This window comes from Telopea speciosissima, chromosome 7 (genome assembly GCF_018873765.1).
Source record: "Telopea speciosissima isolate NSW1024214 ecotype Mountain lineage chromosome 7, Tspe_v1, whole genome shotgun sequence".
Lineage (NCBI taxonomy): Eukaryota > Viridiplantae > Streptophyta > Magnoliopsida > Proteales > Proteaceae > Telopea > Telopea speciosissima.
Window position 1 is genome coordinate 10,246,578 of NC_057922.1, and position 13,484 is coordinate 10,260,061.

The window sequence follows — 13,484 nt, forward strand, 5'->3', positions numbered from 1 at the left end:
TCAAGGCCTTAAGTTTAGTTTGGTAATCAACCATTCTAATAATGTAATCCTTAATACTCCAAGAACCATTATATTCCATATTAAATAGCCCTGGTAAAAGTGTCCCAATCCTAATATTCGATGAAACTATGTATCTCTTAGATTGCATCTAGCAATTCTCTGGCAGTACATTGGTCAAGCAGACCACCTTTTAGGTGTTCCGATATTGACCTTTTTATGGACAAAAAATCGCAGAGGATAAAGATCCCAATGAAACATGACGGCTCTGTTTAACTACAAGGGAAGGAGGAAAAGTAAGGTGAAGGGAAATATTTGCATTTCCTTTAAAACATATTTCACTTCTGGGAAAGATATCTGCATTTTTTTAATAACCAAACACTGTGATTTTTTTTTTAAATATATTTCATTTTCTAAGAAAAATATTTATATTTTTTTCTCCTCAAGTGGATATGCGAGGCAGCTGTGCAGCTGGTGCTCACAAGACAAGGGCAAAATGACCGACCCACCCACTGGCCACTGCCCGAGCACCCGGGGATCCAAATCGGGATACGAGAGCTTACGGTCTTTACACCCAATCCTGTCATATTTGAAACTTGAAAGGCAAGGAAGGAACAAAGCCAATAAATAGAAGCAAAACTGATCGCAAAGAGGTTTCACGGCACACGAAGCCGATTAGAGAATTCACAGCACATCAGCCCAATGGAGCCACCACCCTTTCACCACAGCCGCAACCACAACCATAGGTACGTACCAATAGCCCCTCCTAGGTTTTCCGGCGACCGGGATATTTATCACCACCACTTCCCACCACCTCCACCATCAAGACATCCTCCTCTCCCCCCTCTTTACCACCACTACCAACCTATCTATAACGACCCAAGAAAACAACACTTCTTCGATATCGATGACTCTCGTAGGGTTTCCATCTCGGATCGCATTATCTTCGATAACCACAAAACCCCATTCCTAGACGAACATCCCCATCTTTGTGATCCAGAATTCAACAATGCCGATGCCTGCAATCAACGTCCGAGTACTTTACCTATTTGTTGGGAGAATGAACCACCTTCTCGCAATGCCCACCCTATGTCTCCTTATCGAACTGCACCGGATGGGAAATTCATTGATTGGAAGAGGTTTGAAGATGACCAAGAAGCTGCCCTCTTTCTTGAGTATCCGATTGATGGGCTTGAAAGGAATCAGAACGATTATATCTTCTTGGATCGGAGTGATAAACATGTTAATACTAGTGGTAGTGATAATGGTAATTATTTCCAGAATCATATTTCGTTTGCGAACACTATGTCTTCTAGGAATCATGCCCTGCTGGCGGGAAATCGTGTAATGCATTTTGATATTGAGTCCGATAGTGGGCGGTCCTGGGAGGGTAGAGGAGCAGGAGATGGGTTGGATGAAGGTAGGATATGGGTTTCAGCAAGGCCGAATTCTAGAGATACAGGTTTTTTGGTTCATAGGATTGAAGAGATTATGGGTGAGGATGATATTCAAGTTGTTTCTCAGAAAAGTTTTCCGCTCATTACGAAGATGGGGCAATTTAGTAACAGGGTTGGTGGTGAACGTTCCAAAAAGATTGTTTACACGCCAAAGAAGAAAAAACAAAAGAAGAGTGCTTTGTAGAGAATTCAATTGGGGATAGCTACTAAAAGGAAGTTGCATTCTTCTGCTTATTTTGGTGATTTGAACTCGGGTTCCTTTAGATATAAAGACCCTATAGAGTTTTCAGATCAAAGATTTGAACTGGATGTTTCTTTCAAATCTAATACCCTAGTGGCCAAGGCAGTTATGGCTCCTTCAAATACTGTGGTTGGTTCTGATAGGTCAAGTACAACCAAGATTAACAGGATAAAGAAAGTCACTGTGCCTGTTTCAGTCTCATCAAGTTCACGGCTTACTGAGTTTCATGAGGGACCCTTAAGTGCTGATGGTTCTTCACTTGGTGTGGATGATGTCTTAAGTTCTGACAAGGGTCCAATGCTGTCGGAAGAGAAACATAGTTCCTTTAGATATAAAGACCCCGTACTGTTTTCAGATCAAAGATTCGAAGAAGAAAGGGTGGGCAGTGTAGTTGAACTGGATGTTTCTTTCAAATCCAATGCCCTAGTGGCCAAGGCAGTTATGGCTCCTTCAAATACTGTGGTTGGTTCTGATGGGTCAAGTACAACCAAGATTAAAAGGATAAAGAAAGTACCTGTGCCTGTTTCAGTTTCATCAAGTTCACGTCTTACTGAGTTTCATGAGGGACCCTTAAGTGCAGATGGTTCCTCATTTGGTGTGGATGATGCTTTAAGTTCGGATAAGGGTCCAATGTTGTCGGAAGAGAAACATACAGTTTCTGGTACTGGAGTAATGGATAATATTGGTTCACAGCCTGGTCCAATTGAGGTCAATGCATCAATTGGGAAAAGGGCAAAGGAAGGATCTCCTGAGGCTATGGCTTCAACCAAACCTAGCATTGATGTTAATGTTAGTCATTATGGGATGTGCACAAGAAAAATTATGAAGAAAAGGAAAATCATGGCCACAAGTTCAAGTTTTTCCATTTCACAGGCATCCGAAATCAGCAAAGAACCCAGAAATGTTGATCAATACACCAGTGGTGCGGCTGCTATCTTGAGTTCTGACAGTGGTAGAATGGTGTCAGAAGAGAAAACAAGCATGTCTGCTGTTCAAGGAATCAAGAATGTTGGTTTGCAGCCTTGTCCAAATACAACCACTGTATTGCTTGCAAAGGGTTCAGTCCGAGGATCTGCTGTTGCTATGGTCTCACAAAAGGTTGTTCCTGACATTGAAGTTGCACCTAATGCTAAGAAGATTAAGAAAGACGTTGGCCTTTTCTCTGGTTTGTCTAGTTCACGGTTATCTGAAATCCACGAGGGACCAGTGAACACAAATAGCTCTGTGCATGTTGCCGATGTTAACTCAGATGCCACTAAGAATGAATTTAATTTGGATAAGAGAAGTACAGTTTCTGATGTTATGCTTGCAGATGATGTTGATTCAGATTGTAGTACAGATGGGCCCACTACATTGCTTGAGAGTAGTCTGGTTGAAGGTTCTCCTGAGGCAATGGTTGAAATGACAGGTGATGGCAATTTTGGTTCAGATGGGACATGTACAAATAAGAGTATTGAGAAGACAAAAGTCACTTCACCATCTCCAGCATGTTTAAGCTCACAATTATCTGAAAGCCCTGAGAAACCTGTTGGTGGAGATAGCCCCATGCATTGTGAGGATGCTGTCTCAAGTTCTGACAAGGTCCTGATGGATTCAGCAGAGAAAGTTACAGTTTTTAAAACCAGGACGGCGGGTTCTATTGGCAAGCAGCTTTGTCCATGTGTAGTCAGTGTGTCACTTGAAAATAGTATTGTGAAAGGATCTCCAAAGGCTACAAATACAGTAAGTGATGTTCTGACTATTGAATCTAATGTGACATCTACTTGCAAAATTAAGAGGAACAGAAAAGTTCAGGTACTGGAAATTCATGAGAGGCTTATTAGTGGGAATAGCTCCACCAATAGTGAACATCCCACATCTAATTCGGACAATGTACCATCACAGTCAGAAGAAAAATCTATAGTTTCTGATATTGGGAAGATGAGTAATGTTGCTTCACTTCCTTATTCAAATGATTTTGCTGTTACCGATGAAATCATCACACTAAAAGGATCTCCAAAAGGTTTGGATTCAACAAAAAGTGTTCTAAATGTTGGTTCTGATCAAATGTGTGATTCTAGTATTAAGCGACAGAGGAAAGACCTGGATTTGTCTAGTTTATAGGAACCTGATATTCATGGGGGACCCATATATACTGATAGCTCCATTAATGATTTATCGTGTTCACAGGGATCTGATATTTATGTGGGTCCCTTAAATACTGATAGCTCCATCCATGATTTGAATGCCACCACCAGTTCTGAAAAAGTTCTGTCGTGCTCCAAACAGAAAGTGGCAGTTTCTTGTATTGGATATGGGGATAAATTTGCCTTGCAGCCCTGTCCAAATAAGGTTTCTGTTCTGCTTGAGCCTATTTCAGTTAAGGGATCTCCAAAGGGAATAGATTCTGTTATAGGAGGCTCTAGTGAGGGCATCACAAGACATGATCACCCTAAGCCTATTGCTTGTTGTAGTTCTTTTGTTGAGCATCCAGATGGTGCTATTCCTGGTGTAGCCATGGGCAGTTATCACGGATGTCCTCTTCAATATGATATCTTAGGCAAGGAATGTGGAAGTGGAAGAGGAAGAGAAGAACAAACAGCAGAAGTAGATTATATCCTTGGAAGAGAGAACTCCAAAGATACTTCTGTATTGCATCCACAGGCACAAGGGCAACTGGATGGAGTGCCTTTGGATATCCATACTTCTCGCTTAGATGAGAGTCCTCCTGGTATGGCCATGGAAGGCAATGCGTCTGACCATATTATGAAGGATGAGTGGCCATCTGCTTCTGATCATATTAGGAAGGATGAGTGGCCATTTGCATCTGTGTATTTGTCTCTGGGCATCAAAATTATTTCTGACTCCAATGGGGAGCCAATGGGATCTGTGCCTGATAGAAGTTCGAAGATGGAGTCTCCAGAATCTTTGTCTACAGTTCCAGAGTTACACATTCTGAATACTGAACAGTCACTGCCAAACATATCCAATAAAAAGATTGTTAGGGACAAAATCAATAAAAGATATAAGAATACCAGTGTGAAAAATGCATCTGCTTTAACTGCCAGTAATTCCTGCACATTCAAACCTGATGTCAATATGAAACCAGATAAAAAAATGCAGAGTGATGGATTCCGAGCAGAGAAAAAATGTCATTGTCATTACAGGAAACCAGACAACCATCACCTAATCTGGAACTGACAGTTGGAGAATTGAATGGAAAGACCTCCCAAACTTTCAAAGTTCCTAGGGTATTTCAAGCTTGGTCATCTTTGGTTTCAGGTTCACTTAAAGATACAACCCCTTCAGCTCACATTACAAATTCACGGACGTGGCGGCGAACAGATGATCCTTCTGCACCATTGGCTGGAAAAAGGTCATGGTCAAGCACCAGCTCTTCACTAATGCAGTCTCCTAAGAAGTTTGGAAAGGTCCAGAGCACTTCTTATAGCTTTAGAGGTAACAGCCTTGTAAGGAAAGGTGCTCCCAATTCTGGTTTGCCCCAAAACTCTCCTAGTTTGAGTACAACTGTTTATTGGTTGAGTACTGTGGGTAAAGATGAAACCAATAACACTACTGCCTTAGAATGTAAGGGTAACAACAGTTACTCTCTGAGTTGTTCAAGAGCTGGGGGAGCAAATCCTTTTGAGAGTCCAAAAACACTGGCATTGCCACACAGCAGCAAGTTACAAAACTCCACAACAAAATCATCACAGGATTATATCACTCACACATCGAACGATCCTCTTTCAAAGGGTGGTTTAGAAACATCTCCAGATCCTACCAATGTTACTGAAAAGGAGGATGCATCCAAGCATCCGAAAACTTCTAAAAAGCAAGCCAGTCTAAGCAACAACTTGGGAATTCAAGGTATTTTAAGTGATAGTAGTTCACAGTCCTCCAAGATGAAGGGAGTAGTGTATGTAAAGCACAAGTCAAATCAATTGGTTGCTGCTTCTAATCCTGGAATTTTTTATCCATCCATCAATGTTCCTGACAAGACACAGGCATTATCTTCTTCCGTATCTTCTGATTGCAACTATAAAAGAAGTAAGAATCAACTTATTCAAATTGTTCAAATTCCAGGAAATCAGGTCCGGCAATTTGTTGCCATCCCCGATGACAGTTCAAATTCAGAGGAGCAAAGGGTTTCTACAGTTCCATCCCTAAAATGCAGCAGAAGTGTAAGTAAGAGAAGGCCTCATAAAGGTTGGTATTTATGGACTCCTTCATTATGTGGTACTGTCTTTCCCTTAACAAATGCTCCACCTTCAAAGATAATGGTTTAAATATTTGTATTGCTGCCTTTTTTAGTGTTCCCAAAGATGCTTCAGATTTGTGCTTGGCATGGTTAATGTTTGAGACACTGATATATCTCAAGATGCGACAAATAAAACTTCATTTCTTAATTTATTCCTTTGATTTTCTGGTATTCAAGGTACACTAAATAGAACTTCTTTCAACATTATGATGAGGCAAAACCATAATCCTAAGATTGTTATTGACCATTACATTATGTAAGGTAAAGAATTGCATGGTAAGCTGATTGGACGATTGATGTAGTCCTAGATTAGTAGATAATCCAACTAGGAGCCAGTAACCAGGATCTGCTATGAACTGGTAAATTGGATAGGCCAAAATTGGGATTTGGGTCAAATTAGGGTTAGGGTTTAGTGGAACCTAGGGTTTGATGGTAGGGTTAGGCTAAGTTAGTGTAGGGGAGTCTATCAGTGAAGGTTACGTTAAATTTTGATTGGGGGGGGGGGAAGGTGTGCTGGAATTGAATTGCAGCAATTTAGGGTTGGGTTTCTGGGTTTCTGGAAAGAGAATAATAATGGAATCTAGGGTTTAGGGTTGTATGTTGGGCCTATAACCAAGATCGAGTTTCCCACTAGGTGTGAGGGAGATTTGGTCCAAGTTTGGGTGGATTTTGATGGTCTGATGTAATGTTATGATGAAATCACAGAATTAGGAAGTAGAATAAAAATAGAAACTTAGGGTTTCAGACAAACCAGTCACCAGTCAGAGATCAGATTTGGAATAAAAGAGAAGATGAAGATTGCAGGCTGTGCTCCAAATAAGATCCAATAACCTGAAGTTGAAGTTCAGAAGTTGCAGCAGCAATAAACTGGAAGAAATCAGAAATCGAGCTTCAATGGAGAAAACCAGATTTCGAACAAAGCTGTGGGCTGATCCTCCTTCAAACAGTGATCGAGTAACCCTCTTGAATGGCATAAACTTGCTATCAGATTTTCACTGGTTTGGCCTGCAGACCCTAACCTTCTAATTTGGACACTCCTTCACAACTCACAAGATAGCCATTGGAACTGGCTGAAATTTTCAGGAGAGAGTCCCCTCTGTCCCTGCTACACTCGATTCAAGTTTGGGTCTCTTCACATTGCTGGTTTGATTTCTACACACTCATTAGTACTTTCTAATTTTGAAAACCCACTTCTGTTGTGTTTCTGGCCATTGAATGTATTCTCAGATTTGTCTATTTACTTCCCTACCTAAAGCCTGAGTGTTCTCACTGAGTTTATTGGAGTTTGAAGGTTATTATTGGGACTGTAAACCCTAGTTTGCAGTCTTACATTAGGAAGGGTGGGGCTGGAGTGGGAAGGTTTGATTGGCTGATGTATCATAAAGCCATACTAACTATTACAGGCCTTATGAAATAATCAGGCTAACAAGATGCTGTTGTATACTCGTATTGAGGCAAATATCACTTGCCTCACCTACAAGATTATAAATTATATTTAAGTTTGGATAATGGATAACACTTGCCATCACTGATATGAGGTCCTAATTGCTTTTAGAGTTTAATTTTAAAGGGTGCGAGGTGCCCCCATTATACCAAACATAAGCCAAAACAAATGACACTAAAAGTTACAAAATAAAGTAAAAGCAAGCTGTAAGAAAAACCCTGATATACTTAGTCATTAAAATAATACTGCCCAATGAAGTGTTAAATCTATCAAACAAATGTCTGTGCATCAGAAACTGATTTGAGGCTTCTGTCAGAAACATATATATTTGTACTCAAGTTGAAATTTGAAGACAAGCTTTATCTGGAGCCTTCTTCGCCAGAAGTGAAGTTATTTTTAGGGTTATGGCTTGCAATATGTGGTTGATCTACAACAGTTGGGGGCTTTTATTTGTCAAGTTTCTTCTGTTAATGGAGATTCTTTCCGTTCCATTTTGCAAGTTTCCTTTGGTGAAGCTCATTCACTCACTCTTCTCTGGATGAGTAAATACAAATACCAAGAGATTGATTATTTTTTGAAGGTATCTTTGGATCATATCCCTAGAGAAGACAGTTCAAATTCTACCTTATGAGATTTGAAGCACTCCCATTTTGTAGGGCAGTCTGTACCCATCCTGTATTGTAACAATTTCTGCTTCTTGTTTTTTTTAGCTTATAAGGTTTTGTTCGTTAGTAACAAAAGAAACCAGATTCAGGCCTTCCTGTTTGTTTCCTCTACATGAAAAATCAGGTGCTGTTGATCCCCAGTCAGGAAAGGACACCAAGAAATCCATTGTTCTAAGGAGATTACTGATTGGCAATGATGAGTATGTTTATGTACCTTGTCAAATTTTTCTGGGAGATTTAGCTGGTTGCATATTCATGCATTTTAATATTGAACAGATATGTCAGAATCGGAAATGGAAACCAGCTTATTAGAGATCCGAAGAAACTGATTCGCTTCGTGGCAAGGGAGAAAATAAGATGGAGTTTGCACACTGCTAGATTGCGGTTGGCTAGAAAACAACAATACTGCCAGTTCTTCACAAGATTTGGGAAATGCAACAAGGACAATGGAAAATGTCCATATATTCATGATCCTACTAAAGTTGCAGTCTGCATGAAGTTCCTGAAAGGTTTATGTAAACATATATACAAATTGCAATTTGACTCACAAGGTGTTTGGTCAATGCAACTTCATATGCTTTATTTCAAAATACACTCGATGTGTGCATGTTAATAAGAGATTTATTATTTCCAAGTAACACTTTTATGTTGTAACATATTTCCTGCAGGTCATTCCGGAAAGGATGCAGGACTGTTCTTATTTCTTGCAGGGTGGGTCTTGTTTATGGCATCTTCATTTCTGTTTATGTAATGAATACATGGAATTCTAACACTACTCTTGACAGGATTGTGTACCAACGAGAATTGTCCATATAGGCATGTAAATGTGAACCCAGGTGCTCCAGTTTGTGAAGGATTCCTCAGGGGATATTGTGCTGATGGTGACAAGGTTTTTCTCTCTTATATATTGAATATTTACTTCAAATTCTTTTCATATTGCTCTCTTATACATGGAATATTAGCTTCAAATTGTTTTTACTAATTAAAGCTATCTATTTATCTGCTTATTTATTTTTATTTTGTTTGGAAAGTTGTCACAAGTCACAACTAGCCGTCCCTCCATGACTAACTAATGCCTTTCCTTCCATCTCCTATCTGGAGAATCTGTGCCATCATTTGCCAACTGAGACCTCCGTTGGAAGGATATCTATTGTTTATTACATTACTAGTTCATATGGGAAGTTCTATTTCATCTAGTCATGTAATACAACAGGGCTAAAACAAATTATTAGATGGTAGATAGTATTAGTAGGTTATTAGCTATAGAACCAATGGAATTAAGAGTTATTTCCTTTTGTTATCTTAGAGATTGCTACCTTATTATATGTTAAATGATCAAGAGTTTGACTTTATCTCATTAAAAAAAATTCGTATTCCCAACCTTTTTATGGAAAACAGTGGAAATTAAATGAATTTTCTTATTTCACTGAACATGCAGTGCCATAAGAAGCATAGCTATGTATGTCCAGTATTTGAAGCGACAGGTATCTGTCCTCAAGAGTCCATGTGCAAACTTCATCACCCAAGAAACCAACACAAGGGCAACAGAAGGAGAAGGTCAGTGGATCGAAAGAGAAAGAAAGGACGTGACTTTGGGTCCAGGCGTACTGATGTTATTGGATCCAGCTCAGTTGCTTCTAACAAGCAGGCTATACAGAATAATGAAGACATTTTCTTTCATGAAGGAAGATTTGTTGATTATATAAGTTTTGATGTCAGTGATGAAGAAGCCGGAGAGTGCGACTGATATGGACACAACCTTGTGTGGCAGTGACCCATCCGAGTTAGCCTTGGATGACCTCATTGAACCAGTTCATATCTTAAATAGAAAACTGACGTAACAAAGTTCTTTCCAGGAGCAGCCCAAAAATAAGCTGTGTCCTCGGGAAGTTAATCTATTGTAAATGGTGTAGAACAGGCAAACCATTCCTATATCTGCCAATTGGAAATTTTATTTTTATATATCACCATGTAAATAACTACATATTGGTATTCACCCAAAAAAAACTACATATTGGAGAAATGATATTAGTGAAATTTTCGCGGTATTAAAACAAGCGTGTTACAGCTATGATAAGAGGCTCCTAACTGATCTGATAATGAACCAGGGTGCTTCAGCTCAATTTATTTACTATTTGACATACCACTAACATCGATTTGTCGGATCTGTCGGTCTTTCTTTCTATCAGCTGTGTGGTTTCGTCCTCTAAGGGGGTGAGGTCTGAAAATCCAGGACGGTTCTTTCTTCGCTGCCTTGGCCTGATCTGCAATAATGTTTAACAATCCTTAAAGGAATCATGTACAATCTCTTGATCTAATCAAAATATCAAATATGATTTTCTCCAAAGCAATGAAGTCTATTGTCATGGTAGGCTGGCTAGAATGGTTTTCCTCTAATAAATGATATTGAATTCTTGATCAAAGAGAAAATGGGGTTAGGATTCCTATTTGCTTCTATCAACATCATGAGATTGTTTGCTATATCCAACAGAATTTTATAAAGGAAGCTCGGCATTGTTTAGTGTAGTTGTTACAGTAAAACCAAAGATACCATTCAATGAATCCGAGTGTGTGCTTGATAATAATCAAAACATGGGTATGCTGTGTGATTGCAAAATCATTTCATGAGGCCTGTTGATGCCCTAAAGAAGCAGGGAAAAGCATCTCAGAGGTAAGTTTGTGGCTACATGGGAAGTAAGTTACCATGTTTTGATAGATGCCCTGAGATGCTTCCCCTGTTCCTTCGAGCATTATCAGAGGTGCACAGGGAGAGAACACTGACAAAGTATCCAAGTTCAATAGGTTTGATGTGATATCCAATGGTGAATATCACAACAAACGGGTGGTCAATTAACCTGGATCACCTACCTGTATTTATATGTTTCACGTACTATTAGATGATGACATGTGTCTTTTTGTTTCCATAAATGTCCCTTCATGCACTCTTAATGGCACCATTAAGGAAAATTATGGAAGCAAAAGAACATATGTCATCAACTATACATACGTGAAGCGTACACTGTAGGTAATCAAAACCCTCCAACAGAGGAATAGGTAAAGTATAACAGACCAACCTTCAATGGATACAAGCTCCACGTACATGGCTTCATCAAGTTTCTCCATGTTGGATTAGGTTGGAGGGAAGAAGGATTGAAAGGGAGAAGGATATGGTCTATTTCAACTCTGATGCAAAAATGTATCACAACAGCAACAAGAGCCAAAGCAACTAAGGCAAACAGAAACCGCAGGTGATGGCCAAAAGCAAGAACATGATTAGGGAATATGGAGGACATTGACTTAGTAGTGTTACTCCTCATGTGACGATCTATGCTTCCTACATCTACCAAGAAACGAATCAATGGCACCTTTAAGAGTTCAAGCAGATGTTGCTGCTGCTGGCTAAGTGACAAGGAGGCTTGTAGTGTTTTTCTATCTAATGCTAACAGTTCTGGATTGGCCCTTTTGATCTATGATTTTGATTAGTCATTTGCCAAGTTTTCAGGTTCAGAAGACGAAATGCCTTTTGGATTCTTGATGCGTTGGGCTCCTCTGTAGCCCGACAGGGAGTCTAGCGCACATCCAATGGCCCACAGTGCTTGATCACGCAGCCCAACACCCCGCATGTGTGTTGGGTTGCGTGCCCGAGCAGTGCAGGCCGTCGGATGGTGCTCTACACTCCTTGTTGCGCTACAGAGGACCCAAATCCTTTCTTGATACCTTTTCGGCTTTTCTCCCCTTATGAATGTGGCTTATGTAAGGATAATAATACTCATTGGCGTCAGTACACAGTTTTAGGTATCCCCCATGATTGATACCAATAGTTGATCGATGTGAATCCTCCGCCGATACAGCATAGACATCCATTTTTTATTGAAAAAAAAATGATGTTTTGATCCTGTATCAGTATCGGCAACGATGTTAACAGTGACCGATATCAAGAACTTAATCCTTGCGTCCATCCATACACTATGCTCCACTAATAACAACTCGTGGGATTTATTGGATTTTTTTACCCCCAAAAGAAACAAGATTGAAAAAAGAAATTGACCCATTTTTGTTCTTGTCGTTGGTAGACTCTACCGCTTGAGAAAGTAAAGAAGAGAACAATTCCTTCAAAGATATTGGATTGTTGGAATTAGAAGGGTAGCAAAAAGGTTGAATCGGAAAGTGAAAGGATGAAAAATCAGATCTAAAGTAGAGCCAAAGTTTTGACTGCGGAAAGAAGTAAACTTTGGAGGATCCATTAGGTGGTAAATGGACAATCGAAATTCGTGTTTGATTGCGTTTAAAGGAATTTGCATTAGATATATCTGAAAACTATCTGAGTCTGTTCGAAAGCTATATTATCCAATCCTATTTTAAAAATATGATTAAAAAATAATTTTATAAATAATATTTTGAGAGAAAGAATGCTACTTGGTAGCGTGTGGCGCTTGGCCCTGCGCCCAGACACAGGGCTATGCTACATGACTATCGCACTCCTCACGAAAATGCAAAAATTCATGAGGGCACAGCGGTCATTTCACGCGGCTTTGTGTCTAGGCGGATGGGCCACACGCCGCCCGCGACCAAGTAACATTCTCTTTTCCCTAATATTTTATAATACTAAATATTCACATTAGTTCATGACATATTACATGTAATTAAAGTATTAAACATGAAATTAAATGAAAGAAAAAGATTCATGAGATCATCTATGTAATTCCACATCGGATCCTTCAATATCAACCCTAATGAGTAACAATTTAGTGCTTCACATCAACCCTACTTGAGCTTTCACCTTCTCTAATTCTCCCCTCAATGTAGATAACAAAATATATAAATGGATAATTAAAATCCATGTCCAATTCGTATTCATATCCATTTAAGAAAATCTGTATCAGAATCCGTTTGAAAATTAACCAGATGTGAATGCAGATAATGCTATATTCTATTTGTATTCTCTAGATCCATTTACCCTTTCTGATCTAAGGGCTCTCGGTCTGCTCTAATCAATTTCTTAACGTTGCCCTGTCCATTTCCATGATTGTTTGTATCCTTTTAGGATAACTGCTCTTTGACATGAAGCCATGAAGGGCCTGGGAGTTCTGAACTAAAATGTTGAGAAAGTAAGAAAAGAAGGAACAATATAAAATGTTAGTTGCAACCTCTCCACAAAATTTTATATTATATACAGTTCAAATGCACAAACCAAAGCAACAAGAGGATAGATTTTTCATCCTTGTTAGGCCTATAAAGCATGGCAGAGAAGAAACGGAAAACTTTACATATTTTTTCAACTAATATCTAAAAATCAGCGGTAAATCAGGTTACCAGATTTCCAAGAGTAGTGCAATGCTCACCTGATTGTTGGATTGAACCATATTTACTTCATATATATACATCAAACATAAAAAAGAAAGGAAATGTTCTTCACTGTTCCTTCTAGTTGAGGGGGAAA

At 39.3% G+C, this 13,484-nt stretch overlaps 2 protein-coding genes across 2 annotated transcripts; both read left to right on the plus strand.

Moving 5' to 3' along the window:
• Positions 1–1,803: 1,803 nt before the first annotated feature.
• On the plus strand, positions 1,804–6,029 carry LOC122668209. The gene is made up of 5 exons (XM_043864801.1): positions 1,804–3,726; positions 3,865–4,432; positions 4,499–4,825; positions 4,957–5,883; positions 5,989–6,029. Exons 1-5 carry the CDS (start codon positions 1,804–1,806, stop codon positions 6,027–6,029), a joined length of 3,786 nt encoding a protein of 1,261 aa, XP_043720736.1.
• Positions 6,030–8,006: 1,977 nt separating this feature from the next.
• LOC122668210 (zinc finger CCCH domain-containing protein 7-like) lies at positions 8,007–9,806 on the plus strand. The gene is given in 7 exon segments (XM_043864803.1): positions 8,007–8,039; positions 8,090–8,244; positions 8,321–8,567; positions 8,569–8,595; positions 8,713–8,755; positions 8,830–8,933; positions 9,483–9,806. Coding segments are annotated over 7 exon segments (918 nt in total). The 3' UTR covers positions 9,792–9,806.
• Positions 9,807–13,484: the final 3,678 nt, after the last annotated feature.